General features: G+C 38.9%; 2 protein-coding genes across 4 annotated transcripts in view; both read right to left on the bottom strand.

Annotated features, from left to right (window-relative positions):
• Nucleotides 1-25,193, bottom strand: part of LOC139964810 (alpha-N-acetyl-neuraminyl-2,3-beta-galactosyl-1,3-N-acetyl-galactosaminide alpha-2,6-sialyltransferase-like) — a 32,850-nt gene extending 7,657 nt beyond the window's left edge. Inside the window, exon 1 of one of the 2 annotated variants that reach the window (XM_071966804.1) lies at nt 24,965-25,193. In XM_071966804.1, coding sequence (XP_071822905.1) covers nt 24,965-24,991 — 27 coding nt within the window. In that variant the 5' untranslated portion in view covers nt 24,992-25,193. Of the gene's footprint in view, nt 1-2,487; nt 5,029-24,964 lie in introns of those variants that run through there. The other variant, XM_071966803.1, reaches the window with a different exon arrangement.
• LOC139964823 (uncharacterized) lies at nt 12,224-23,376 on the bottom strand. Of its 2 annotated transcripts, none has more exons than XM_071966828.1 (7): nt 22,891-23,376; nt 17,041-17,240; nt 16,521-16,617; nt 16,103-16,308; nt 14,057-14,265; nt 13,208-13,373; nt 12,224-12,728 (listed from the first exon to the last, which is right to left on the bottom strand). In XM_071966828.1, exons 1-7 carry the CDS (start codon nt 22,902-22,904, stop codon nt 12,583-12,585), a joined length of 1,038 nt encoding a protein of 345 aa, XP_071822929.1. In that variant the 5' UTR covers nt 22,905-23,376; the 3' UTR covers nt 12,224-12,582. The 2 variants fall into 2 exon arrangements, with proteins under 2 accessions (XP_071822929.1, XP_071822930.1); XM_071966829.1 differs by lacking the exon at nt 22,891-23,376 and adding an exon at nt 20,236-21,684.
• Nucleotides 25,194-26,012: the final 819 nt, after the last annotated feature.

Below are 26,012 nucleotides of genomic sequence, written 5' to 3'. Positions count from 1 at the left end.
TGGCTGCGTGGATTACCACGGCTATTATGCATACACACACGAGGGCTATGCAACTGACAGTACATTATTGGCATAACAATATTATGAATAAGCGAATACAAACTCGTTACGTCACGTATTAAAACAAATGAAGAAATATTAAGACGATTGTATATATGCCTTTCTAATCCACCTCATTATTTAACAGCGCTTATAGGGAATTCTAGGAAAGCAAACCACATAAACAATGAACTTATAAAACAATGAATTAGCATTCAAGTTTATTCCTGTACTGTGGGGCTGACGTCATCATCAGTTTAGCCTTAAAGGAGCATTCCAGTTATAGATTGAGCCGGTTATTTTAACAGCTGTAACTCTTGACAATCTGAATAAATATATACACGGTTAGCAATCAATTTGTTTATATTTCCCGGACTTTGACATAATATTAGGACTAAAATTCTGCCTGGAACTATCCTTTAAAAGTTTGCTTTCGCTTCCCTTGTTTTGTATTTTTGATTTTGTTTTTATGCATTCTTCTTGTTAACAGATAAACAACATGCTTTACAAACGGATATATAAAAGTCACTGTAGAGACATTAATCGTTTCCACATGTGAAGTAATGAGTTTCCACATGTGAAGTAATGATACACATTAAAATCATATTTAAACAGACGAAAACATTAAAATGTCTGCCAAGAGGACAATACCCGGCAAACGTAACCGCAACGATACAGATGTATATATAATAAATCATATGTCTGTTTTGGCAATCACAAGATACACACCTAAAATGACCTAGCCCTGCAGAGAACATTGATTTATTCGCCAAAACATCAACGACAGTTTCTTCAAATTGTCTTTAAAAGGATAGTCCAGTGTGATATTCATTTTTTTTTTTTTGATTAATGAAAGATATATATAGAGTAGACCAAGCATCCTGGTGGAAACTTGCATGTTATTCCCTTTAATGCGTTTAAGAGATATTTATATGTTGTAATTGTGGTACAGTTTTTATTACAGTGAACTTGAAGCAAACAGGCGTGATGTCATAGTTGCTCACGTATTTTTTTTTTTTTTTGGGGGGGGGGGGGGAGGTCGACGGAACTGGGAAAACTGGGAAAGGTCTCCAACTTTACTGTAAGGGGTGTGAAGTTATGAATACCACAATGATTGTAATGTGTTCATATATACCTAAAGATGTCACAAACCCGTGACCATTATTATTAGTCCATAGGATAGAGATAAATGCCATGCCTCCAAACAGCTAAGTATTCCCAGATTTGGGATATCACAGATTGACTGTCCATTCAGACACCACACAAGGCCGAAGATTCGATCAATTCTAAATAGGACTTTAAATCGAGCCACATGTGCTACAATGGCTCTTTTGTTTTAAAGTTTGTTTTATTTATTAAAATATTTATTTTCACGGTACTCGTAAAGGAAAGTTATAGGTTTTGCAACTTGATACTGAATCATTATAAAAAGAAAAACAAAGAAACAATAACAGGTTTCACATCCTTGAGGCACAATGACATCACATATTTACAAAATGATCAATCCCTGAGACACAACTTTTAACTAGCAAACACAATGGCAGCATTAAAGGGTGTGAAGACTCGCGAACAAAGAAACGTCTCATGCCGGTAATCTGACCTAGTTTCGAATGAGGTGTAACAGAGTGTCAGACACCACCATCGATCCAAGAAAGTACACACACAGCTTGCTACCGTCGGTAATTAGACACTAGTGTACAGTCAATACATGCAGCTACGGTCAATACCCACAACACCGTGTACATAGCAGCGTGGACATCTTAGGTCTAGATAAAAGATAACAAGGTATCACGTTTCATTACTGTCTGCATTTTGTAGCGACAAGAAGAAAACGTCATATGCAAGCAACGGAAAGTTAACTTTTCCAGAGCGCGACACGCGGTTTGGGGCGAGTCTTCAGTGTCTTTAAAGTGCAGTATTGAATACCGCATCGAGCTGTTGATGGACAACAGTCATTTCAAACCGTTAAAATGTACACACCACAGAATCCCTCATGAGTAAACATACTTCCAGAAAATGAGACGTAGAATCTCATACCTCGACTCCTCACCCCCCCCCCCCCACCCCAACTCCCTCCATAAGACACCCACCCTCTCCATAATACGTACCGGTACGTGCACGGCCACCACCACTCCATCTTACGGCACCACGCCTCTCTATATATGCGCTATTGTACGTAGCATAAAGCCAGAGCCTAACTACAATATGTCTTCCTGTGTCACAAAACTCAACTCACCACCCTTCCGAACAATTAAAGTAACCTCTTTGTCACCAGTTAGCCTAATTTGTACGATAAACAGGTCTGTTTTTTTTTGTTTTTTTATCGATTTCACGAACAGCAATATAGATAACATGATTAAAAAACAACTCCTTAACCAGGTTTTCGTGAAATGGATAAAACCTTAACCACTAACTGTTTTATAGAAGAAACTGAACTAAGCAACTTACCACTACGATCTTACACATGCGGATATTTTCCATTATTAACAATGGTTGTTCATGTAAAATCAAAACCACTGGCTGGTTTAACCTCAACGGGACCACCGAGAAGCCGGTACAGACAAACAGGTATAAACACAAAATCAGAACGATGAGCGCGTCTGTGGTCGTTAACATGTATTACAAAATACACAGGCTAGTTCTCGTTATGAAAAGTTTTACATATGCCACTTTCCACTAGTACAGTATTTCAAATTCCTCATGATCCACGGAAATGCCAAATTTTGAACGCGAAGGACACAAACTTGGCACCGATAATGCCTGAAACGTAGTTTACCAAATTATATCTGAACGCTCTATGACTTGTTTGGTACAAACTTCTCTTGTCTGTAACCATTTCAAGTGAATCCGACTAAATTTAGTTTTGATAGTATCCAATAGTCCAAAGTTACTGGACAAGTTGATCAATCCTCCATCGTATAGTAAAGGGATAGTCTTTATAAATCTACCAACCGCAGACAACCAGTCCAATCTGACTTTGAAATGTCGTTGCTTTCTGAATTCAAGCTTTTGCGAAAATAAAATCTCAAAAAATATGTATTGATACGATTCTTTATATCTTGCTATTACTCTTTCGTCTTATCCATCGATAGTTTTTATTTTTACTTAGCTCTCTCACAATCAAAAAAAATTATTACAAAGGGTCCACTATGCAGTCAATTTCTATAAGGGAATCAAGTTTCAGTTTTTTTCCTTTTAATATACGCAAATGATTTCACAAAAGCGTGACACAATTCCAGAACGTAATCAAACAAGAGTACAGGAAACCCGGGCTGCTAAAGGTCCAAACTTTTCCTTCTCAAATCCGGCTGATAACGGTTTCGGCGTTAAAGATTTGTTACTACTTTATTGTGACAGTTTGTGAGTGGTTGACACCACCCACACTTTAAACGTGGAGGTCTACCAATGCCTCGCGCGTTGCACGCTTTAATGGGATGCTCTGTCGTATTTCAGTGCACTGCGCGCACGTTTTACCGAGATGCTCTGTAAGTCTTCCACACATCACATCCCTTAGTGTGATGCTCCATCAATATTCCCGGCATCGCACTCTTTAACCGCGATGTTCTGTCAATGTTTCACTAACATCGCCTTTTAATGTGATGCTCTGTTAGTGTTCCGTATAGATATATGGCCAATAATGTGATGCTATCCGCCGATATCATCCATATACCGTATTCTTTAATGTGATGCTGTGTTAATGTTCAATTTAGATCTGTGATGCTCCCCATGTCAGTGATCCAGTCAGATGTATCGCATTTAAATGTGATGCTCTCTGCCAATGTTCCACATACCGTACTCTTTAATGTGCATGATGGTCAGCAGTTAATGTTCCACAACATGTGATTTTCTGTCCAATGTTTACATCATACAGCACATTTGAATATGACTTTCCTTCAATTTTCCATGCATCGTACGCCCTAGTCAATGCTTAACATTGTTATTATAACATTCCGGAAGGTGACGCCCTCGCAATGTTTATTAATCGATCCATTCGGAGTTGAATTAGTAGATACGTGAGGGTTCCATAAACGGGGGTTGTCTTGAAGGTGTTTCGAATCTTCGTGGACTTCAGTCCACTGTATTAAATGTTACGAACTGATAAACGAATCTTGAACTGTCGTCTGCTGGAGGTTGGCAAGCAAATGTCGAAATGTGAAACCGATCCTTGACACTTCGAGAATCGCCAACTTTTGCAGCCTTCAACATGCACCACATGTAAGTAAGCTATGAGTACAGTCGGATAAAATAATGTTCCGCGGTACAGAGAATAAAAACAGATGGAAAACAGGAACTCGAATTCCTGTCGCTTCGCTGTCACAGTTTTATTGTTTGCACAGCGCAATAAAAGTCCATTAACATGTTCAAAACCTTCCCTCGCGATTACAAAAAGTAGGGCATATCAATTACAGCAGCTTCACATGTCGCTACTAGCGGTAAATTGGTAATATTTCGAGACTTGACTAGAAAGGTGCTCGACTAAGGTATGTAGCGAAATACACACACACCACACACACACTCACGCACACACTACTTAAAATATTACATTATTTCTGCTGGCAAACATTAATCAAGTCCGTACGTTACACTGCTTCATTTTTAAATAATTGATGAAAATAAGAGGCAAAGGGGACAACAACAACAAAATAAATCCATCCGTAAGCCGGAGAGAATTGTAAAATTGTTATTCCAATCCGGTGAAGATTGAGTCATTTTAACAAGATCCAGGCCAGATCGCTCGATGAAAATCGCATGCCGTGCAGTCAAGCACTCCCCGCGGGACGGGCGGGTCAAATGCCTCGGAATTCTCGCTTTATCTTAATCCACGTTGACAAGTAACAACGAGAAATTGTCTGTCACTCAAACCATGGAGCTATAAACGAGAATAGCTCCATGCTCAAACCAATGCCCGAACATGATCTATCCACCTTATGTTACGACCGCATCTAATTCCCGAAAACATTACGGCTGCAAAAAAGTAACGGATTGAATAAACAACCGCAGTGTGGGCAACAAAGTTATGTCGACCAGGGTGTCTTGTCTGGCGCTTAAATGTGTAATAAAACCAGGGAGTTGTCATGGTAACTCCCTGATAAAACATATATATATACCCGGCATCGTTCATGGAACATAAATGACAGGTGGTTATTACAAGGCTTGAGACGTAAACTTTACGGACATTTATGAGACGGCTCTGTGGGACGCCCAAAGTCAAAAGTCCGAAATTATGATTTATATTCCGTTCCAGAAACCAAAAAGGCGGTTTGAGTTCCCCTGAGAGACTGGATTGTCCAATAGGAAATTGACATATATATATATATATATATATACATACGTCACGAAAAAAAAGGGGAAAAATTATGGAAACGGCAGAGATTCACCGGTGTATATATGCTATAGGGCTATAAGCCCCAAAGGACATCACTTTTGCCCCACAAAAGTAGAGCATACGGTTGCCAACGGTTTCCAAATCAAAGTATTTGTCACTAAATTGATTCTCCGGTAGCAAGGAACTATTATCAAAACAATAAGTTTTATTCAATGCTTACTACAAATCTGTTTAGGAGTGACAGTGGCTGAAAGGCTATTCAGAATATCTTTAAAATTAATTGTTTTGAAGAATAAGGATCAAATCATAAAATAGGGTAAATAAAACACTTTGCTGCTATGGATCTCATAGTACGGAATGTCATTTTCTGTGCCATTTTCTCACGTCACGACGGGGCCTCTACAGAAGCCGTTTTGTATCAGTTTTAGCCTGCCAGCATAGCCTAATATAAGACTGCGTGGGTCGTAATGTAAACCAACTGCTTTCAAACGTTGTAATGAGTGCGCAGACATATATGTCTCTATAGCTAACCCCTTCCCCTCCTCTTACCGTCTCCTCTCGCTATGGAGGGCCCCTATTAAAGAGTAACACAAACACACATCACACTCTGTGTGAAGATCCCACGTGGTATGTTTCCCTTGACAGGACATAAATGCACACACCCACCCACGCTCAGGTTTTTCCATTTTATGAATGTACGGACTCCTGCGTGTTTTTGTTTGTTTTTGTTGTTGTTGTTGTTATAAAAGTAGTAACATCGCATTCCATAGATACCAATACCATGGGAATGCCCTAGCGACTAGCGTACCTGATCTTTGGAACGAGCTGCCTCCCGGAATTCGCATGATCACGGACTTCACCTCCTTCAAGTCACATCTGAGAACGCATCTCTTTCAAGAGCACTATAATGATGGTTTCTAGGATTTTTAGATTTTATGATGTTCTGTCGTTTTGGTTTTTAGGTTCTAACTTCAATTGGAATTTTCACTTTATAGCATTCAAATTGTAGATTTTGTAGTCAATCTGCTTTATCGCTTTACTCTTCACCAGTGCTTGTTTGTAAAGCGCACAGATGCATCGCGCGTAGTGCGCTATATAAGATTTTATTTACATTACATTATAATTTCAAATACCTGTGTAAAACAATGAATGAAGCAGAGCTTATAAAGTAACGTTAAGTGCTTTTTTTTTTTTTTACAACAAGTGATTTTAAGTGTAAATTTCTAAAACATGAGATCTCAAAATAAAGAATGTTTAGATGCAACTCATAAGGCCTGGGAAGTGCCATTTCCGGAAATCCGGGAGGCATTTTGGGCAAAAAATTACATCCAGGCTTGTTACAATATGTTTATGACTGACATTAATTCAGGTACCAAACAGAAGCAAACTTGAGGATTTCAACAAGTGAATCCGCTCCCTGAGCCCCGCCGGGGTTTCGCACCCCCCCCCCCCCCGAACCCACCAGGAGCCCTAAGGCGGGCCCCTTCAGTTTTATCCATGTTCAGTCATTTATGTCCCCCCCCCCCACTTTTCAATTGCAAATTGACGCCCTTGTATGAGCGCACACAACATGTGTTTTCTGTTAACGACCGGTGCTCATTAGTTCACATGCCGAACGTAAACGTTTTTAAAACTAGACAAGAAAGCAAAACTCAGTCTGGTCTTACCGAAACTTTTTACCGAACTTAATCGGAGCTTCTTATTTATGAAAAAGAGGTACTTTTTAGAATTATCTTTCCACAAACCGGGGAAGTGGGAACGGGTTGGAAGATGGGAGGCCCCATACAACTCCGCCATACGTGAACGTCTCTAAGAAATAAAATCCATTATAACTTATAAAGTGGGTGTTCTTTGGCAATTTCAAGTCTTGATATGCAACATTTCAATGATCGCGGCGATCAATTCGCAACTAGCCTAAACACGGTTTGCGAGTTTACTAGTTACCGGTACATTATTAGCCTACCGTCAAGAGATCGGCCTAAATATAGGCCTATATACTATTCTAATAACGGCAAGATCAAAGAAATGTTACTAAAATATCAGAGAATGTGTTGAATTTCCAGACAACCACAAACAAATCCAGAATTAAATGTATACGGATCGATCAGCCTGAGATAAACATTCCTAATAGTAATAGCGAGACAAACTCGAATGTTGCAATGGCCTTATGCCATGGATTGAGGCCTATCCTATTTGACTAGGCTATATGGTAACATACGGTATATATACAGTCTTTATCTCTCCACCGTAAGGAAAAGTGCCGACAGCATCAGGAGAACATCTTTTTCTGATATCTTATCAAACAAAAACTGTGGTGGTTTTTTCTCTTGGTGTGGCTTGGATTTCAGAGTACACAAATGAAAATAAATGTGGTACAAAACTTGTGTGAATTGAGGCGAATATGAAAATTGCAATTTACTCCTGAAAAGTCCTGAATTAAAATCGAAAAAAAATCCACACGGTCATGATACGAAAAATTACGATGCCATGAAATGGCCAACTTGAGTGATGGGTGGGGTTTAGCTAGAGAGAACCTCTGGACCACGTTATTTTGACGATTCATTGTGGAAGTCATAGTGGCAATAATATCGAGTATGCTACCATATTATCAGCTCTATCCTAGTAGGCCTATATATTGGTTATACGTAGTAGTAGGATAGGTAGGCCTATACCGAACCAAAAATGACATCTCCGAAATGTTGCCGCGAATCAATATCATTCGGAACTTACTATTGCTGCCGTTTTTGAAGAGTTTAACATATTTGGGGGGTTTTGTTTTTTGTTTTATTAACCTTTGGGCTTTAGGCCTCGTCTTTAAAAAAAAGTATTTTTGGCTAGTCTATCGCGTCATCAGTATTTACGAAATGGTGTGAATAGAATAAATGTTTAATGGCAAAATGATCAGTTACCGCGATAAGCCGAAAATAAGGTGTTTTGAATCCTTCCAAGTCAGAATATGTATTTTGTACTAAATTTTTTAATGTAAATTTTTCTTCATGCAAACGTGATCGTTGTTTAACTTATTATTGACACTTGACATTTTTGGGAATTGTTTTAGGCGTTTGGTGACCACAAATCACTAGCTTTTGCTGTTGAGTGTTGCCTGTTCCCAGTAAACATTTTGACGTCGGATCGACGTTGGGTTTGGGTCGCGTGAAATGGTCGGACCGACGTCTCCCACGTTTCCGTTTGCAAAGTGGGGCAACGTCGATTCGACGTCGATTCAGACGTCCAATATTCGTTGGTCCGACGTTTGGCCGACTTTTCGGTATACCGTTCAAACGACGTTCATTGGACGTCTTTCCAACAATTAATGTCGACGTCAATTCGACGTCGATGAAACCGTCCAATATTCGTTGATCCGACGTTTGGCCGACTCTTCAGTATACGTTGAAACGACGTTAACTGGACGTCTTCCCAACATTCAATGTCGACGTTGAAACGACGTCGATAAAACCGTCCAATAATCGTCGGTCCGACGTTTGGCCGACTCTACGTTATACCGTTCAAACGACGTTCACTGCACGTCTTTCCAACATTTAATGTCGACGTCGAATCGACGTCGATGAAACCGTCCAAAATTCGTTGGTCCGACCTTTTGCCGACTCTTTGGTATACCTTTCAAACGACGTTCATTTGACGTCTTTCCAACATTTAATGTCGACGTCGAATCGACGTCGATGAAACCGTCCAATATTCGTTGGTCCGACGTTTGGCCGACTCTTCCGTATACCGTTCAAACGACGTTCATTGGAAGTTTTGCCAACATTTAATGTCGACGTTGATTTGACGTCGATGAAACCGTCCATTAATCGTTGGTCCGACGTTTGGCCGACTCTTCGGTATACAGTTAAAACGACGTACATTGGACGTCTTTCCAACAATTAATGTCGACGTCGATTCGACGTCGATGAAACCGTCCAATAATCGTAGGTCCGACGTTTGGTCGACTCTTCGGTATACGTTGAAACGACGTTAACTGGACGTCTTCCCAACATTTAATGTCGACGTCGAAACGACGTCGATAAAACCATCCAATAATCGTCGGTCCGACGTTTGGCCGACTCTACGTTATACCGTTCAAACGACGTTCATTTCACGTCTTTCCAACATTTAATGTCGACGTCGAATCGACGTCGATGAAACCGTCCACAATTCGTTGGTCCGACCTTTGGCCGACTCTTTGGTATACCTTTCAAACGACGTTCATTTGACGTCTTTCCAACATTTAATGTCGACATCGAATCGACGTCGATGAAACCGTCCAATATTCGTTGGTCCGACGTTTGGCCGACTCTTCGGTATACCGTTCAAACGACGTTCATTGGACGTTTTTCCAACATTTAATGTCGACGTTGATTTGACGTCGATGAAACCGTCCATTATTCGTTGGTCCGACGTTTGGCCGTCTCTTCGATATACCAAACGACGTTAAGTGGACGTCTTTGTAACACATCATTTTAACGTCGGATTGACTCTGGCTTGGTTTATAGTTTACTAACAATGTATGGTAAGTTTGTTTTAAATCGAAAAATGAAAAACATGAGTTGATTGAAATATTTCGTTTTAAAAGAAAACGGCTCTTTTATATTTGATTACAATAATATGATAAAGTCACAAGAAAAGTCTACTATAAAGTTAATAGAGGTAAAATGCGCTACATAGCACAGACTATATGTTACTACAGCTGCATGTTTATTAAAAGGCATTGGAAGTTGTTGACTGTTGTTCCAAACTTGTCAACATACACCGTTGTGGTAAAAAGGAGCGCTCTACATGTACATTGTCGTACGAGTTACACCCCACCGCCGATGAAATGCCATATGTTAAAGTCCCATTCATAGTTTCCTCATGAATTTCAGAAAACAAACTTCCGAATTAGATTCCAACGTTTCTTAACCTAAATACACTCTGACCAGGTGGGTTTTATGGAGACAAGCTGTCGCAATCGAAAGAAAGAAAAAAAAATTTTCTGTCGCCCTTATGGCGGTAACGATTTACCGTAATATCACTGCAACCGCCTACGGTTCATTACACAAATGTAAAGAAAATAGTCCATGCAGTCCTATTGGTATCGCATTTTACAAGTAGAATAGGTTTGACACCGCTAGGTCACGGTACTAATCTCCTACCAAATATGCCTTCTCGCATTCACTACACTAGAGGTAGGGAAAATCCCGAAAACACTCGAGAAGTACAAAAAGGAAAATTACCAACAAAATAAAACAATGTAAAAAATAAATATTTTCCCATAACAGCAATCCAAAACAAGTATACAACTGAAATTTCGAAATATAAATATTTTTACATCAGTTCTGGAGTCGTTACTAGACACACGTAGATTGGAAATGTCGGTGCCTTTGTGCATATACCACATTCTGTCTATCTACAAGATGTAAGGTCATTAACCTCGTTGCACTTTTGACATTCCCTTGGTTCCCACAATCCCTTAAAAAGAAAAACATAAAAAATTGCTTGACCCGCTATTTCAGACGTCTAGTCAATTCAGAAAAAAAACAATAAAAAGATAAACAGCACGTGACGTTTATTTCTCACTCTTGGTTGGTCCTTGCAGTGACAGATTTGATGAATTAGGTAACATTGAACCAATCAGTGACCAGATGCCCGAACATGAGTGAGCCCAAGAGTTGTTATTTCAGAGGCATGTCAGTAGGGAAAAGTTAGTCGAAACAATCGCTCTTAGTGATCGTTGTTTGCGGACGTACAGGCTATTTAAGTAAACATGGTTTCTTATCAGTATCTTGAAGTAACTTAACAACGCTAATTGGACTTTAATTTAGAGACGAGAGAGGTAATCTTATAATCAACGGAATATTTGACTCATTTACTTGAGCAAGGGCGAGAAATCGAGATACCAGTAATACCGAGCTCACAAGGCGTCGTCACACTCGTAGCAGTAAACCGCCTCATAACACTTGTTACGGATCGCCATTCCAGCCTAATAATTTTTTTTCCAATTAATACGAGAATAAACGCAATAATACAGATATCGTGCTACCAAAAACACGGAATGAGCAGTATCGATAGAGTTGATAGGTAAGTACATATTTATCCCATCGGTTGTTTAATTATCATGTTACTCGTTCTCAGTTGCTTAGTCAATTACTGCAGAGTAGAAATAAGATACCGAATTGATCATGCCCTGGATAACACTACAGTCTGTACAGGAAGGGCATATGCCGTGGACCTATCAAGTATCAACCGATGTTTTCAATAGCAGTTGGTATATAGTTGCAGTACAATATTTGTATATACTATTTTTATTTGTAGCATATTTGGCTAATGCCTGAATCCCAACACCCTCTAACTTTGATTAAAGTTCAGGCCGGGATTTCCTTTGTAAGAATTTTTTTTTTTTTTGTAAAGTCGGTCTGCGTATCGACCAGCATGTAGCAGTGCTAATTTTAAAGGTATGCAGTATTTCCGCGAATTATGCCAGAAATTTAAATATGGTCACCTTTGGTCATAATTCTTAAATTGTTTTTATTACCGCCTTCGAAGAAATTTACCCCACTGAGAAATTCTTTCGTCTTGGGTGTTCATTAAGAAAATGTCCGAGAACAATTTGGAGAATAACGACCTCCAGGAGAATACTTTTTGAAAATGTCTAGCAATTATAAAGTGCTATAATTTGGGGCCTATGCAGACTACTTTTAAACTGGGGGTGGTAACTTGATAATAGTCACCAAAAGTATGGTGGGATAAGAAAATTGCCAGAATGGCTTCTGGTCACTACCAATCTTATATAATAACTCACCATTTTGTATTTAAGCACTCTTAATTTGTAAGAAAAAAAGTAGCACCATCCTCTGGGAAAGGCACTGGAGGAACCAAACAGAATACCACCAGGCTCCAGCATGTAGTTTATATGTCATGCAGGCACTTTGGGCTGATATGAGGCTAAGGACTACTTTGAATTGTAATAAAATATCTTTCACTAGGAGAATGGAATTGCATTTGATGCAAGGATGTAGACCCTGCAAGATTTTTTTACTGATTACTTTTACTGCTATAGTCTTCAAAATGTGTTAGAAGACTATAATATAGCCATTACTATTTACAAGGCATGTTAAGTGAAAGGAACAGTTTGATGACAGTTCAAAAGTGTCACACTAAAGTTAAACAATGGGAAAGCAGTCTTGATATTGATAATGGAAAGATGATCTAGGCTTATGTTGAATTTAAAGTATTTGACTTTAATCAAGCTGACAATCTGGCTGTTGTGCCTGCCTGTCCTTGCGGGCACCAGTCCGGTCTGCAGCATGTTTTAGCCATAATTTAATGACTGCTTCCACCTGTGACTGGGTTGCTGTTTTTGTCAAAGGGTTTCTTGAGATGGCCCCTAGGGACAATAGGAAAAAACGAAGAGCAATTATAAGTATAATCACATGAATAAACCAAGAGAAAATGTAATCTAATGACTGACCGCATGGCTTAATTGATATTATGTTGTTTATTTCAGGCAAGTCTCATCCCAAATGATTGGAGGGCATTGATGATACTTATCAACTTGGTCCAATTTAACTGCTCTGCTCAGCGCTTTGCAAAGATGAGTACATTATCTTATATGAATTACAGTCACACATTGCAGTCTGACAAAACCATTCAATCTACACAAAGTTGCTTGATGGTTAAAATATGGGCCTTGGCCTTTTGGGAAAGATGTATACAATGCATAATGTTTGTGTGTAGTTCAGTGTGAAGCTTTTCTACATGTAACATGATGCATCATTGAAGCACTGTTAGTTTGTCACAGTATATATACCATTTGAACAACTGGGACGATTTTATTTTTTTTATTATAGGCATTTGTATACTTACTAAAAATCAAATCTTTCAGAAGAAGGGTAGAAAAGGCTTTCTTTTCGGCACTCCCCCTGCCTAACCAGTTGAATTTTGTGGCCAAGGCACTGCTCATTAGGAATGATAAAATCCTTCTCACACTACTATCCAAGTTGGTCCCACCTATCATAGACAGCTTCTGGACCTATATAAGGAGGTGATTGCGAAAAAAAAATGAAATTTATTAAGGAACAAAGTTTATGTTATCCAGTTGTAATAAGTTATGAATTGTTTACTTGTTATTTACCACCACACTACTATTAGTATTACATTAGTTGTAATTAATTTATTTTCTAAAAATATGTATTTGGTAAACATTACTACAAGAAGTATAATTAAAAAGTAATATATTTCAAAATGTATGTAGTTAACAGAGATACAATTTTTTCAAAAAAATAATGCAAATATATCTCAGATAGAGGTATGACTTATGACATACCACGTATGACAGGAGTGGGGTCACTGGGTGCATAAGTATCTAAGAGTTTGGCAAGATTGTTTAAAACTGTAAGACTCCTACCACTCCCAGTTGAAAAAAAAGTAGTGCAATTTTTAAAGCAATATGCAATTATAAGGCTCATAGAGCAAATTTTAAACTGTGCCATCTACACTTATAACTTGGGTTGAAATATGAGACTTATAGACCACATAGCATCATATGTCTATTTAATATGGCTGTGAAAAGGTTTTCATTAACTTTATATTACAAATTGATGGAGCACGAAATTACAGCAAGTTACATTTAGTCTAAAACTCAATCATAGAACGCTTACACTACTGGTTTCTTTATAAACGTGCAATCAAAAACACACAAAAAACATTTCTTACCAGTTTTTTCCTTGATCCTGTGTCATTTTTAAGTTTTTCCTCCAAAGAAGTTATACCTTCAAGGGACTTTAGAGGAAATTCATTTAGCCAATCGTCTTCTTCACTCTCTGGTAGGACGTTTGCCTCAGTCAGTGTTTTTAGCAGCAACTTGTTGTGCTGAACCTCCGCCTTAATCTCAGTCAGCATCGAGATTACCCTTTTTTCAAAATCTAATAAAAGTTGACAACAACAAAATAAACTTAGTTACATTCCTATAAACTCCATGTGTCATAGTAAAACTGTGTTCCCTTAAAAATTATACTGTACATTAGGTCTTTCATTTTTTGTTGTTGCATATTTAGCATCAATTTAATAATAAATAACAATTTCACAAGAATATAAATAAATAATATTAAATAGTAACAAATATTACTTTGTCTTCATACCTTAGCATTTTTGGTTTCGATGATAATCGTAACATTTGCAATCATGCGTGTGTGTGTGTGTGTGCATTTGTGACGCCCAGCTTGTAAACACGATATCTCAAGAAGGGAAGCTTGGACAGTTCTCATATGTGGTACATAGGAGTACCTTATTGAGTACAAGAAGCCTATTGTTTTTGGTGTAGGTCAGAGGTCATTTAAGGTCACCAGGGGTCAAATAGTGAGACGCTTGTAAACATGATATCTCAAGAAGCAAAGCTTGGATTGATTTCATATTTGGTATGTAGGTTGACCACATTAAGTACAAAAAGCCTATCGTTTTTGGTGGATGTCGAAGGTCATTTAGGGTCACCAGGGGTCAACTTGTAAAAACCTTTTCATAATATAGGTATCTCCCATCGTCCAGCCTATAAGTAGATGACATGGGCGATTCGCCTCATAAGAATAGGAGAGCCTATTGACAATTGAAAATGATCTTACGGGCATCCGTAGATTTGAATCCGAACTCGCGACAATATCCCCATTGACTTAAGTGTGTCGCTAGAAGTCCTGAATTACTATGTACATAGCTACATACATGTGTGTGTGTGTGTAAAACAGTGTCTTCCAAGGCTTGCTTGCAGACCATAGATATATAAAAGTGCTAGAGCTACTGCAACACTTGTCACTCATCCGTATGGATATTTTGCTAAAAAGTTGATGTGATTTTGATGGAATAGTGCATTTGAATGGCGAAGCATGCCTTCTCTAGAAAATATTTGTAGATCATTGGTAGTTCTGGTTGGATGTAAGTTGCACAGGTACCACGAATTTCAAAACATTTCTTGGCCAGCTGCCAAGGAGAAACTAGGTCAAGCACCTGTGAACTTGAGATTTGTTTTCACTTCATGGAGTTGGCTGTAATGTTGGCCTAGTTTTTCTCAACTTGTGAAACTACCATTGACAGGTTCCAACAAGGTTGATATTTTGGGACTAGTTGTGAATGGGGGTAAGGGATTGTTTCAAAACATAACAGTCATGTGATCCAATGTCAACAAAGGTCAATCAGGGGTCAAAAACTAGTATTTTTGCAATAACTTGAGAACCAAATGTCCATCAAGGTTGGGAGTTACGCTATTGTAATACAATAGTCGACCTGCATTTGGGTGACCTTTGACCTCAGGTTGACCTCCAGTGACCTGTGGTTAGCTTCTTTCAAGTTGATTCTTTCAAGTTTCGTGGGCATATTCCAATCTAAATTGTCCATAAGTGGACTCCTCTGCAACCTTAATGTGCAAAGTTATAAGCGATTTGGTTTGGTTTGTAATACTTGGTGTGCGGATTCATAACATTGAGTACAAGAACCCTACTGTTTTTGATGGAGGTGTGTATAACCACGTACAGACTGACCTGTGTTAGCATGCCATAGTGTTATTGTAACAGCTAGTTCTGGTTATATACTAACAAGCAGAAGTCTAGTGCATTGTAGTCATCGAAACCTCAATGCATTTTGCATTCTGGTTTTAATTGAAACAATTCAAACATGTGTCAATTGCTTTAATTTAATGAAGCTGAAAATTCTGTAAATCAATAGAGCTAATGTACAATGCTTGCAAATAATTGAAAAGAGTTAAAAGAAAATTACCAGGGCAATGGAAAGAAGAGGCTGCACTATTGTCCAAAGTTTGGTTGGGGAAGCAAGGTGGGGTTGGAGAGCGCGGTGGGGCAGGAGATAGAGCAAGCGGAGTTACAGGTGTTGAAGTTGATGGAAATGATGGTGGTCTGGGTCGCTTTGGTGAGGCAGGAAACTCCTCATCACTCGAGCTTTCAACCATATAACGTTGATTAGGTCTGCAATAAAATAAAAAAATAAAATAAAAATTAAATTACCATAATACAATAATGATAACCTAAAATCTATCTTACTTTGACCACTTTTACGCTAACAAATCACCCTCCCACCCCAGTTGAAAAGAGAAACTTGGTGATAATTATACTTTGGTGCTTCACTGCTTTGTATACATGTGTGACTCTATCAGTCTTTTTGCTGTGTTGAGACTTACTTTCGTTTTCTTCCTATGGTTACTTCCTCATCTCCTGTCTGCAGGTCTGACTCATCTTCAGCCTGCCTTAGTTTGGAAACTGCCTTGTCATATGAATCTGTATGGAATAATATAAAATATGCCCCATGTATTTGAATACCTTTACTTTGAATTTGTGAAGTTACATTTTTATTTTATTCCTTGGTAAATTGAAAAATATCAGGAAACAGTTGGATAACCCAGCCAAAATGAGAAGGATAAACAAAGGGCATGAGACAGGGTGGGGGGGAAGGGGTCCTTATAGATTAGGTAACCACTGGACAGAGCACTTGTGAGTTCATAGCCCATCGTGGTGAAACAGTGCGTTCAATGGTAGTTACTGCATTAATTTATTACTGTTCTCCAACATTTCATCTCAAACTTCTGGGCTGGGCTGTGTAGCATATTAGTAACAAGTATTAAAACCAGTACTTAGAAATGGGGGCAAATAGAGAGTATGAAGACACACCCTTCAATTATATTTAACATAATTTTTACTTACTTGTTGCATATAGTTTTCTTATTTTAAAAGCCTTCCAACTTGTCTCGGGCTCTGTGGTAGTCTTCAGAGCCTTTGCCAAACTTGCTGAAGATTTGAAGGGGGGCCACAAACAAGTACCCTCAGAAACCATCCATTTCTCATTGATGATGGCTATCTCCTTAGAGTCCGTAAACTCCACAATGTGATACAATGGGTCCATGCTAAGATTGAGTAATATAATTTTTCTAATTTATGTTAAAGTGATGATCATATATGTAAGTAAATGAAGTGTTAAAATGTATTTAACATTAAACTTAAACTAACAGTAACTGGCCTCAAGTCTCCTTAATATAAATTTGCTCCTTAATGAAGGATAGGCATAGCAATGAACCAATTTCTATGCGGTAAAAGTACATATTTTTTGAAAATTTCCCTCGAATGTGATACCTGTAGATTTTCACTTATACTGTCAACTTGTAAAATTCCTATACACTTTGATTCACAAGGATAGCTAAAATAATTTTCCTTGTGAGTGAATGATCGATAAACCACATACAAATCATCATTGGTAACAAAAAAGTTTTGCACTAGGCACACATCATTCCCTATTTGAACACAATTGTCCCCAGTGCAAAGAGTTATATGGACATTCAAATCTTTGTGATAAAAGTAGGCATACTGTGACATAGCTAAATGTCCTTCTGGCACTGGCCCATTTGAATGTTCTTGTTTGAGGATAGTGCACTCATTGTTCTTCATGCTTTTCTGAATTTCCCCCTTTCTCAACAGATGCCCAACTACTTGCTGCAGTGGCAGTGATGGCTTTTTCACCATTTTCTTCAATGTGCCCAAATAACTTTCAAATGGAAATGCAGAAACATTATCTAGTGGACCATATTTACGTGCATCATCAGCAAGATGAAGCAAACAATGTACATTGTACACTACCATTTCCTTGCCATACAATTTGGAGAAATGTGCAACAAACAGTTTTAATAATTCTTCAGAATAATCAATCAATGATGATTGGTTACAAAGCCTTGGTGACAACAGAATTTGAACTGCAACGGAAAGCAGCATGAAGTTGTGGTAAAGGTTCACTGGTATTTGGCTAGAAAGGACTAATGGACCAGTGTAGACTAAGAATTGACGGAACTCCGTAGCCTTCCATCTATCAACTTCTCGGAGTGATCTAGGTTTTCTTGAAAACTCTCTTGGCATGAACTCTCTAAGTGAAATCATCTTCTCAGAAATTGCATTGATCACTCTGGTTGGCATTCTAGTTTTGAGCGGACCTTTCATCCACAAACCCAGCAGTTTACGAGTAACACCCAGACACACCAGATGCATATAATCTAATGGAAATTGGGAAACTAATCCTATAGAAGTAGATGAAAATGGAGATTGTTCAAGGTGGTGATCTTCGTCAAGCATTTGTTGGAAACTTTCGTCAGTTCTTAAACTATCTGCACTTTCTTTGTACACCATTTTTCCCATCCAAGTTCCAGTTTGTATGCACCGATCACAGCCTTTGTAGGAGGAATGCCCTTTTACACGCTTTATTAAGGCACGAGCCGGGGCATCACAAATAACAGCAGATATTGAAAATTGGTATTTTGCCCCACAATGCTCAATACCATGTTCTTCGAGACTTGTAACCTCGTCAATTAATGGTTTTAAGAATTCATTAACTGGAGATGGTTTCGACATTCCAGAAAATATTCCAATTGGAAATGGTGTACTGTCAAAAATTTGATCAGTGATCCCCAAAATTGGCCAGAACTGCATATTTGAACTGCGAAACAGGGGTAGACCATCAATGTTAATTTTAATTGAGATAGATTCTTTACATGGCTGTGATAACTGCATTTTTGATTTAATGTAGTTAGCAATGCCAAAGTGATAGTACTTGCCCCCTGCTATGTTTTCAAAAGAAATGTCTTTAATGGGCTTTAGAAGTGATCTTGGATCCTTTGGCAAATCTATGTGGTATGGTTTTAAAATGTTTAACAAACTAGATACTGCTGTTTGTGATATGTTGTTTGATGTAGCCCATTCCCCCAACTGATCAGAGAGGCTCATTTCATCAACATCTGACTGGCTACTAGAACATTGTGAAAGCTCTTCAAATTCACTTTCAGAATTACTACTCGGCCTGTGGGTAACTCCAGGATTGTTTAATGTATTGTTGAAGAGGTGTTTGCTTTCAGAAGGCCTAGTGCTAAGCCTAACATTGTCATGGCCTGTTTGTGATACTGTGGGGCTAGAAGTAAAATTTAGTGCAGTATTTGTGACTGGAATGTCTAAGTTGCTGGGCTCTTGAATCTGTTTAGGAACTTTACTCTTATCTATTTTGAGATAGGGGTGGTGCTTTAGTTGAAATTGTACATTACGTCTTATTTTCCAATACGATATTGGTTTTACATAAGCCATAGCAAAGAAGAAATGTTGAAAATTCGAGACTTAAGCTACGGGCAGTTGTGCTCAACTGGCCTAAAATATCCTCTTAGTCTCAGAGGGAACTATATTGAGTATTCAAGACAGGTGTGGGGATTTTGTCTTTCCTAAACTGTTATTGTTAAATTAATATCCCAGTGTCCCTGGGCATTCTCTTCTTTGGGATTGTGAACTAGCCTCTAGGCCCTAGTCTAGGATAGTATCGAATATGGTAAAAACCACTTTTGGTGCCTTTTTTGGTAATGTTTAAGAATACGATATAGGAGGGGGGGGGGTGATCCTAGCTTGGGGCAGTTTGAAACTGGGAGTGGGACGAAAATTGTAGCAACCCCTGGGCCTAAGCTCAATTATTTACCTTTATTGTTATACCGTTCGAAGAATAGACCTAGGCCCTAGCCTTTTAATGTTTGAAAAAATAAAATTGACCTCCTACGTCTAGGCCTTGTCCGACTTCATAAAGAGGAACACAATGAGGACGTTATCATTTCAGTTTCTGCTATACTCCAGTATAGGTTATAACTTAATTCGAGGAATCAACAAAAAACAGACAAGGCCTAGGCTATAACATCCTACAGCCTGTGCAGTATATACAACAGCATACACTAGGTTGGTAAATAAATCTGAGCCTATAGGCTATACATAGTATAACAACATAAGTATACAGAGCAAGGTCCTTATTTCCACAAATTATATCGAATCCTTGGCAGTTTTGTTTTTTTGAGACCGCTGCCACTAGTTTTGCATTTATTATATAAAAACCTTGTACTCCGAAAAATCTCGTAACCGCAAATCCCTGTTTGATGCTGATCAATTTGTTATAGCTATAACGGCCGGTTAATGTATGTTAGACGTGGAATGTTTGTCATATATACAATGTATAATCCATGCCTCGCAAGCTGCGAGATCAAACACGTGCATGTAAAACGTGTATGATTACAGCAACTTATCATACTTGTACGTACGTACGATTCGACCAGCCGGTCATTGTGTAGGAGAGTGATTATTTATGTTAATATTTACGCGGGAAACCTTCAATGTTGAATATGTGAGGGCGTGTGTTTGCACTAAAGGGAATATATGACTTATCTAACGTGTGGGATTCATATCAGTTATACGAGCAAGGGATGATACACGTAGCATATTTGGTCCCCGTTTCCGGAAACTGAATAAATTAGAATTAACTAAAGATCTGATACTGATCCAAATATTATACAAGTAGTGTAATATGGAAAGTTGCAGGTGTGAAATATTGTCGAATGAAACCTTTTGTTTTACTTTTTGCTTGCACACATTTTGCAAGTCGAAGAGGCTCTCCCCCCATGTAATCGCTATACTACCCCCCCCCCCCCCCGTCAAGGAAAATTTAATTTGCCTCAAGTACTCAACAGTAACAGCTCTACAGAATCGTGCTATTAAGGCTTAGATATTTATCAAATTTTAGTGTGATATAGCTCACACTATTTGCACAAGAAATATTTGGAAGTAATTTATTCTAATTTAGTTTGGATCCTTTTGTCAACAGCCTTTAATTCACCGAATGTCCGAACGTTATATGTAGGCTTTATTTTGCATGTTTACAGTTTTGTACTGACGTACTTTGTGCTAAGAAAATGTAATCTTTTGTATTTTCAATTGTCCGAATGGTTGACTCATTAAAAGACCGTTTTGAACGAGAAGTCAATTTTGTTTCTATTTCTTAAGCCAGGTTCGGCATTTGCACGATCGTATTTAAGAATAAAATACGGTAGTGTTTTATAACCGCGAAAATAGATCGCATTCTGGCGCAGGAGCTATGTTTGATCTACCTAAGTTAGCAGATAACCAGTAGCTATAAAGGAGGTCCCACACTCTAGAAGTTTCAGCCTCGGCAACACTTAAAAGATGGGCCTGACCTATACTAAAGCATTAAAAACTTGACCCTTTGTTTATTTGCACGTGATTATTGGGCCTATATGACCAATTATCATGGGTCATGGCTAATCATACATTACATGACCCAGCCTATACATGAGATTTAATGCAGAGTTTGCGGAGGTTGGGGGTAGTCTGCTGTGCTGTGAAAATATAAAACGGTATGAAAGAGTCGTACTGTTTTTATGTTGTTTACATTAATTCCAATTTAAAATTGAGTTGCCGTGGCAACAGCCCTAGCGCCCACACCAAATTAACAAACAGATTGTGACCCGAAATGGCGGATGAAACTCCCTATAAATGAGTGTTTCTGTGTGTGTGTGGGGGGGGGGGGGGGCACTACATGGCTAAACAGTGGCCAGTCTACCTAGAATTAAACCAATGGTACAGGTATAAGCTTTTTGACAGACATGTCAAGAAAGCGTGGGTACCCGACAGAACCACGAGTTTTGGCAAGAAGTTGAGTTATTCTATAATGTGTGAGACATGTCCCCGTATGACCACCGTTAAAGTGTCGTGTTGCACAATTACAACTCGTAAATATTATTAAAAAAATGAACAAGCAACAACACAATTCCACTATGGAGCAACCAAAATTCAACGCAATTATATAATGCTATGTTCGCGAGATTAGTATAGTGCAATTCGTCAAATCATTGAAGAGTAATTTTCTTTTTAATTTCCCGACTTTCTTTGAAAAAGTTTGGCACTCTTCAAATTACAGAAAATTAATCCGTTGACGAGATCCGTCGGTTGTACGGTCAAAACGGCAATTTCTAGAATCACGTTACCATCTCAACATTTTTCAGATATTTGTAGTTTTGTTAAAGTTGGTAACCTGCCAATTTGCAGAAACTTGAAGGAGATACTTTATCTCGTCAACATTTTCCGATTTCTGTCATTTTTGAGATAGTAGCAACTCAGTGTGCGACTCAGCAAATTACAGAAAATTAATAAATTAACAACATTCAATATCAAGTTTGTGAATTTTATGACGTTATCGTCTCGTCAACTCGACAATTTACCGTTGTTTGTGGTTTAGAAAAGTCGGTAACTGTTCAATGCAATGTCCCTTCTGCGCTACCATAGTCTTGGACAGCGCATATTAGGAAAACTGACATTCCTCTTTCACGTTCGCTCAGCAGAAGATGAAAGCGCTGCCGACGCACATTTGTCTACGGAAGTGTTATAAAAGCGTAGTCGGGGATGTGTTTGTGAGGATATGGGATGGGGTATAACGAGGTATGCTCTAGTGCGTCAAACGATTACTTGATTCATAATTGTTATATGGAGCTGCCATGACCGAATCAATTATTTAAGTTAAACGTTACCTCAATATTACTGCACCAGATATGGTTCTTTCTTTCACTCGCAGTGCAAGTGTTATGGAAGAAAACGAGTGTAGATTTGCAATATACTTGTTAACATGTTTAACATTGCTCTATAGTCTCATTTTACTGAAAATATGTCTCCTTTTATTGGATTCATTTAAGTTTTACTTACCTTAATAACGGCATGATAAGCGAGAAGTTGTTGTATATACTGACGGTACTTTCACAGCTTTCGTCTGAGTCGCATATGATTGCCAGTGTTAAGTTGGATGTCACGGATACACGTATTTCGAAATGTTTATTTTACGTTATATTAATAAACTGTATTAAACGTCGAAGGTATACGTATTCACGTAAGCGCCCGCTGTTCAAAGTTGATTCGACATCGATCCAACGAACTGTTTATGATATAGTATATTTCTAGATAGTCATTGGAGCGTATAAAGAGGGAAGCTTATATACTTCTACCGCCAATGCCGTTCCAACACCGAACTAGTTCAGCCGACGTCGATCCAACGAATCGTTTATGATTAGTCTATTTTGAATTGTTGTTTTAACGTCGTTTAATATGGCGTCTCTTGTCGACACTTCATTCGACGTCGATCCAACCAACTATATCAATGATTAAGTCGGAGAGACATTTACCGTGCGACCTCGCCTGTCCGTAGTTGAACCGACGTCGATCCAACGAACCGTTTATGATTAGTCTATTCTTTCCGGTCGTTTGAGCGTCGATGGGACGTTCTCAGTGAGACGTTGCCTGTCCGTAGTTGAACGGACGTTGATCTAACGAACCGTTTATGATTAGTCTATTCTTTCTGGTCGTTTGAGCGTCGATGGGACGTTCTCAATGCGACGTCGCCTGTCCGTAGTTGAGCGGACGTAGATCTAACGAACCGTTTATGATTAGTCTATTCTTTCTGGTCGTTTGAGCGTCGATGGGACGTTCTCAGTGCGACGTCGCCTGTCCGTAGTTGAACGGACGTCAATACAACGAACCGTTTATGATTAGTCTATCCTGACTGGTCGTATGAGCGTCGGAGGGACGTTTTCAGTGCGACGTCGCCTGTCCGTAGTTGAACGGACGTCAATACAACGAACCGTTTATGATTAGTCTATCCTGACTGGTCGTATGAGCGTCGGAGGGACGTTTTCAGTGCGACGTCGCCTGTCCGTAGTTGAACCGACGTCGATACAACGAACCGTTTATGATTAGTCTATTCTGACTGGTCGTTTGAGCGTCGATGGGACGTTCTCAGTGCGACGTCGCCTGTCCGTAGTTGAGCGGACGTAGATCTAACGAACCGTTTATGATTAGTCTATTCTTTCTGGTCGTTTGAGCGTCGATGGGACGTTCTCAGTGCGACGTCGCCTGTCCGTAGTTAAACCGACGTCGATACAACGAACCGTTTATGATTAGTCTATTCTGAATGGTCGTTTGAGCGTCGGAGGGACGTTCTCATTGCGACGTCGCCTGTACGTAGTTCATCCGACGTCGATCCAACGAACCTTTTATTATAGGTCTATTATAATAGGTCATTTCGGCGTCGGATGGACCATTGAAACGCGACGTATATTAAAGGGCTGTCATCCGACGTCGGAAAGACTACCTTTATATAACTACGATATTAACAAACGTCCATCCGCCGTCGTTAGGACGTCGAAAATTGAAAGGATTAATTTGTGACGTCAATCCGACGTCTGAACTACTACTTATGTTGGACACCGACGTTTAACCGACCATCTGGACCTAAACCCGACGTCGATCCGACGTCAAAATGTTTACTGGGTTGGTATCTCGAAAAATCAGACTTTACTAGCCTAAATCGAACTATTTTTTCGTTTGGACGGAGTTTGATCGGAATTTCTGAAAATATTATGCTCGTTTGTTACGGTTACGATTCGCGTATAATTATTGTGCCCTTGCGTTACCTATCCTGCTAAATGCTATACTGTAGTCCTTTTGTTTTGACGTACTTTCTAAGTGGTATTAATTAATAGCCCCTCGCTAAATAGCATCATAAGACTTACCTTCAAGTCTGTACCAGTTACCTCTAGTCTCCAACTATTGTGTCCTCTAAACGAGGCTGGAAAACGTAGGCCTTACTGCCTAAGTCTTAGTGTTACTGTTATGCCTATATGTACTGTACTCAGTTTGTAGCCCAACTTAATTATAGACATAGCCTACCGTAGGCGAAGCCTAACTTAGTCCGTGTGCCCCAAACAAAAACCCATAGTAGCCTAACCTTCTTCGAAATGTAACAAGTCGTCATGATTGTTGATCTGGATAAACATGTAGGCTTCCAGGCGTATATCAAGTGGACCTCGGTGCAGTCATATTTACCGTTACTCTGGCTAACTCGAAACGTTCATTAAGACCAGGGCTATCATATTCATATTCATATTACCAACTAGTACTACTAGTAATAGGCCTAAGTTATGCAATGCCAGAATACACGTTCTGCGCGCGCCAAGCAGACTGCGCACATATCAATAGACATTTGTTGTACAAAATCCACATTACACATTGAGCCGATTTATGTACATGTCAATGGCAATAACTTGTAGCGCAGAAAGTCGGATCATTGTTCTTGAAATGCGTGTTGTTGCACCTGGAAAACCTATGGCGAGCCGTTTGTGCAAGCCTACTTATTCCTTGTAATTATTTTGTCAGTAATGTGATGTTGTAGACAACCTCGCGCATATGTTAATAATGGTATCATTCGTCTTGGAAAAGCCAACATGATTTATGTCACCCAATTATGCTTCTACATACGCTTATTGTGCGTGATGAAATCTCATAATTTAGAGTAACGCTATTTCGCATTGTAAACGTCTTTCTGTGCAAATTAAACGCTTTTACACACTTTGTAATTATCAAAACATTTTTGTTGTTTTGTTATAATCATAATAATAATCAGCAGTTATTTGTACGACGCTTAAGCGACCAAATGGGGAGAAGCCTCTTCTTTCTTTCTTTCTCAAATGTGGCTGTGTTATGTATGATATTGAAACGAACTAGCAGGGGGTATGGGCATTCTGTATATTGCATGATATTATAAATATCGCACGAACCCCTTTGGGACATAGGGATTGAAATGGCCGACACTGTGGGAATGAGTATTGGCTACTAAACATTACGTCGTATAGGTCTTAAAATTCTGACCGAAGTAGAGCAGACATAAAATAGCTAACATAAGCCATGCATTGATGCTTTGTACAAAGAAACTCATCTGAGTCTCACTTTTGCAGGTGGGACCTACATCTTCATCATGCTGGTCTAGTAATGTGAGG

The sequence above is a fragment of the Apostichopus japonicus genome, chromosome 23, assembly GCF_037975245.1.
Source record: "Apostichopus japonicus isolate 1M-3 chromosome 23, ASM3797524v1, whole genome shotgun sequence".
Taxonomy (NCBI): domain Eukaryota; kingdom Metazoa; phylum Echinodermata; class Holothuroidea; order Aspidochirotida; family Stichopodidae; genus Apostichopus; species Apostichopus japonicus.
This window is presented reverse-complemented; position numbering and strand designations above follow the sequence as displayed.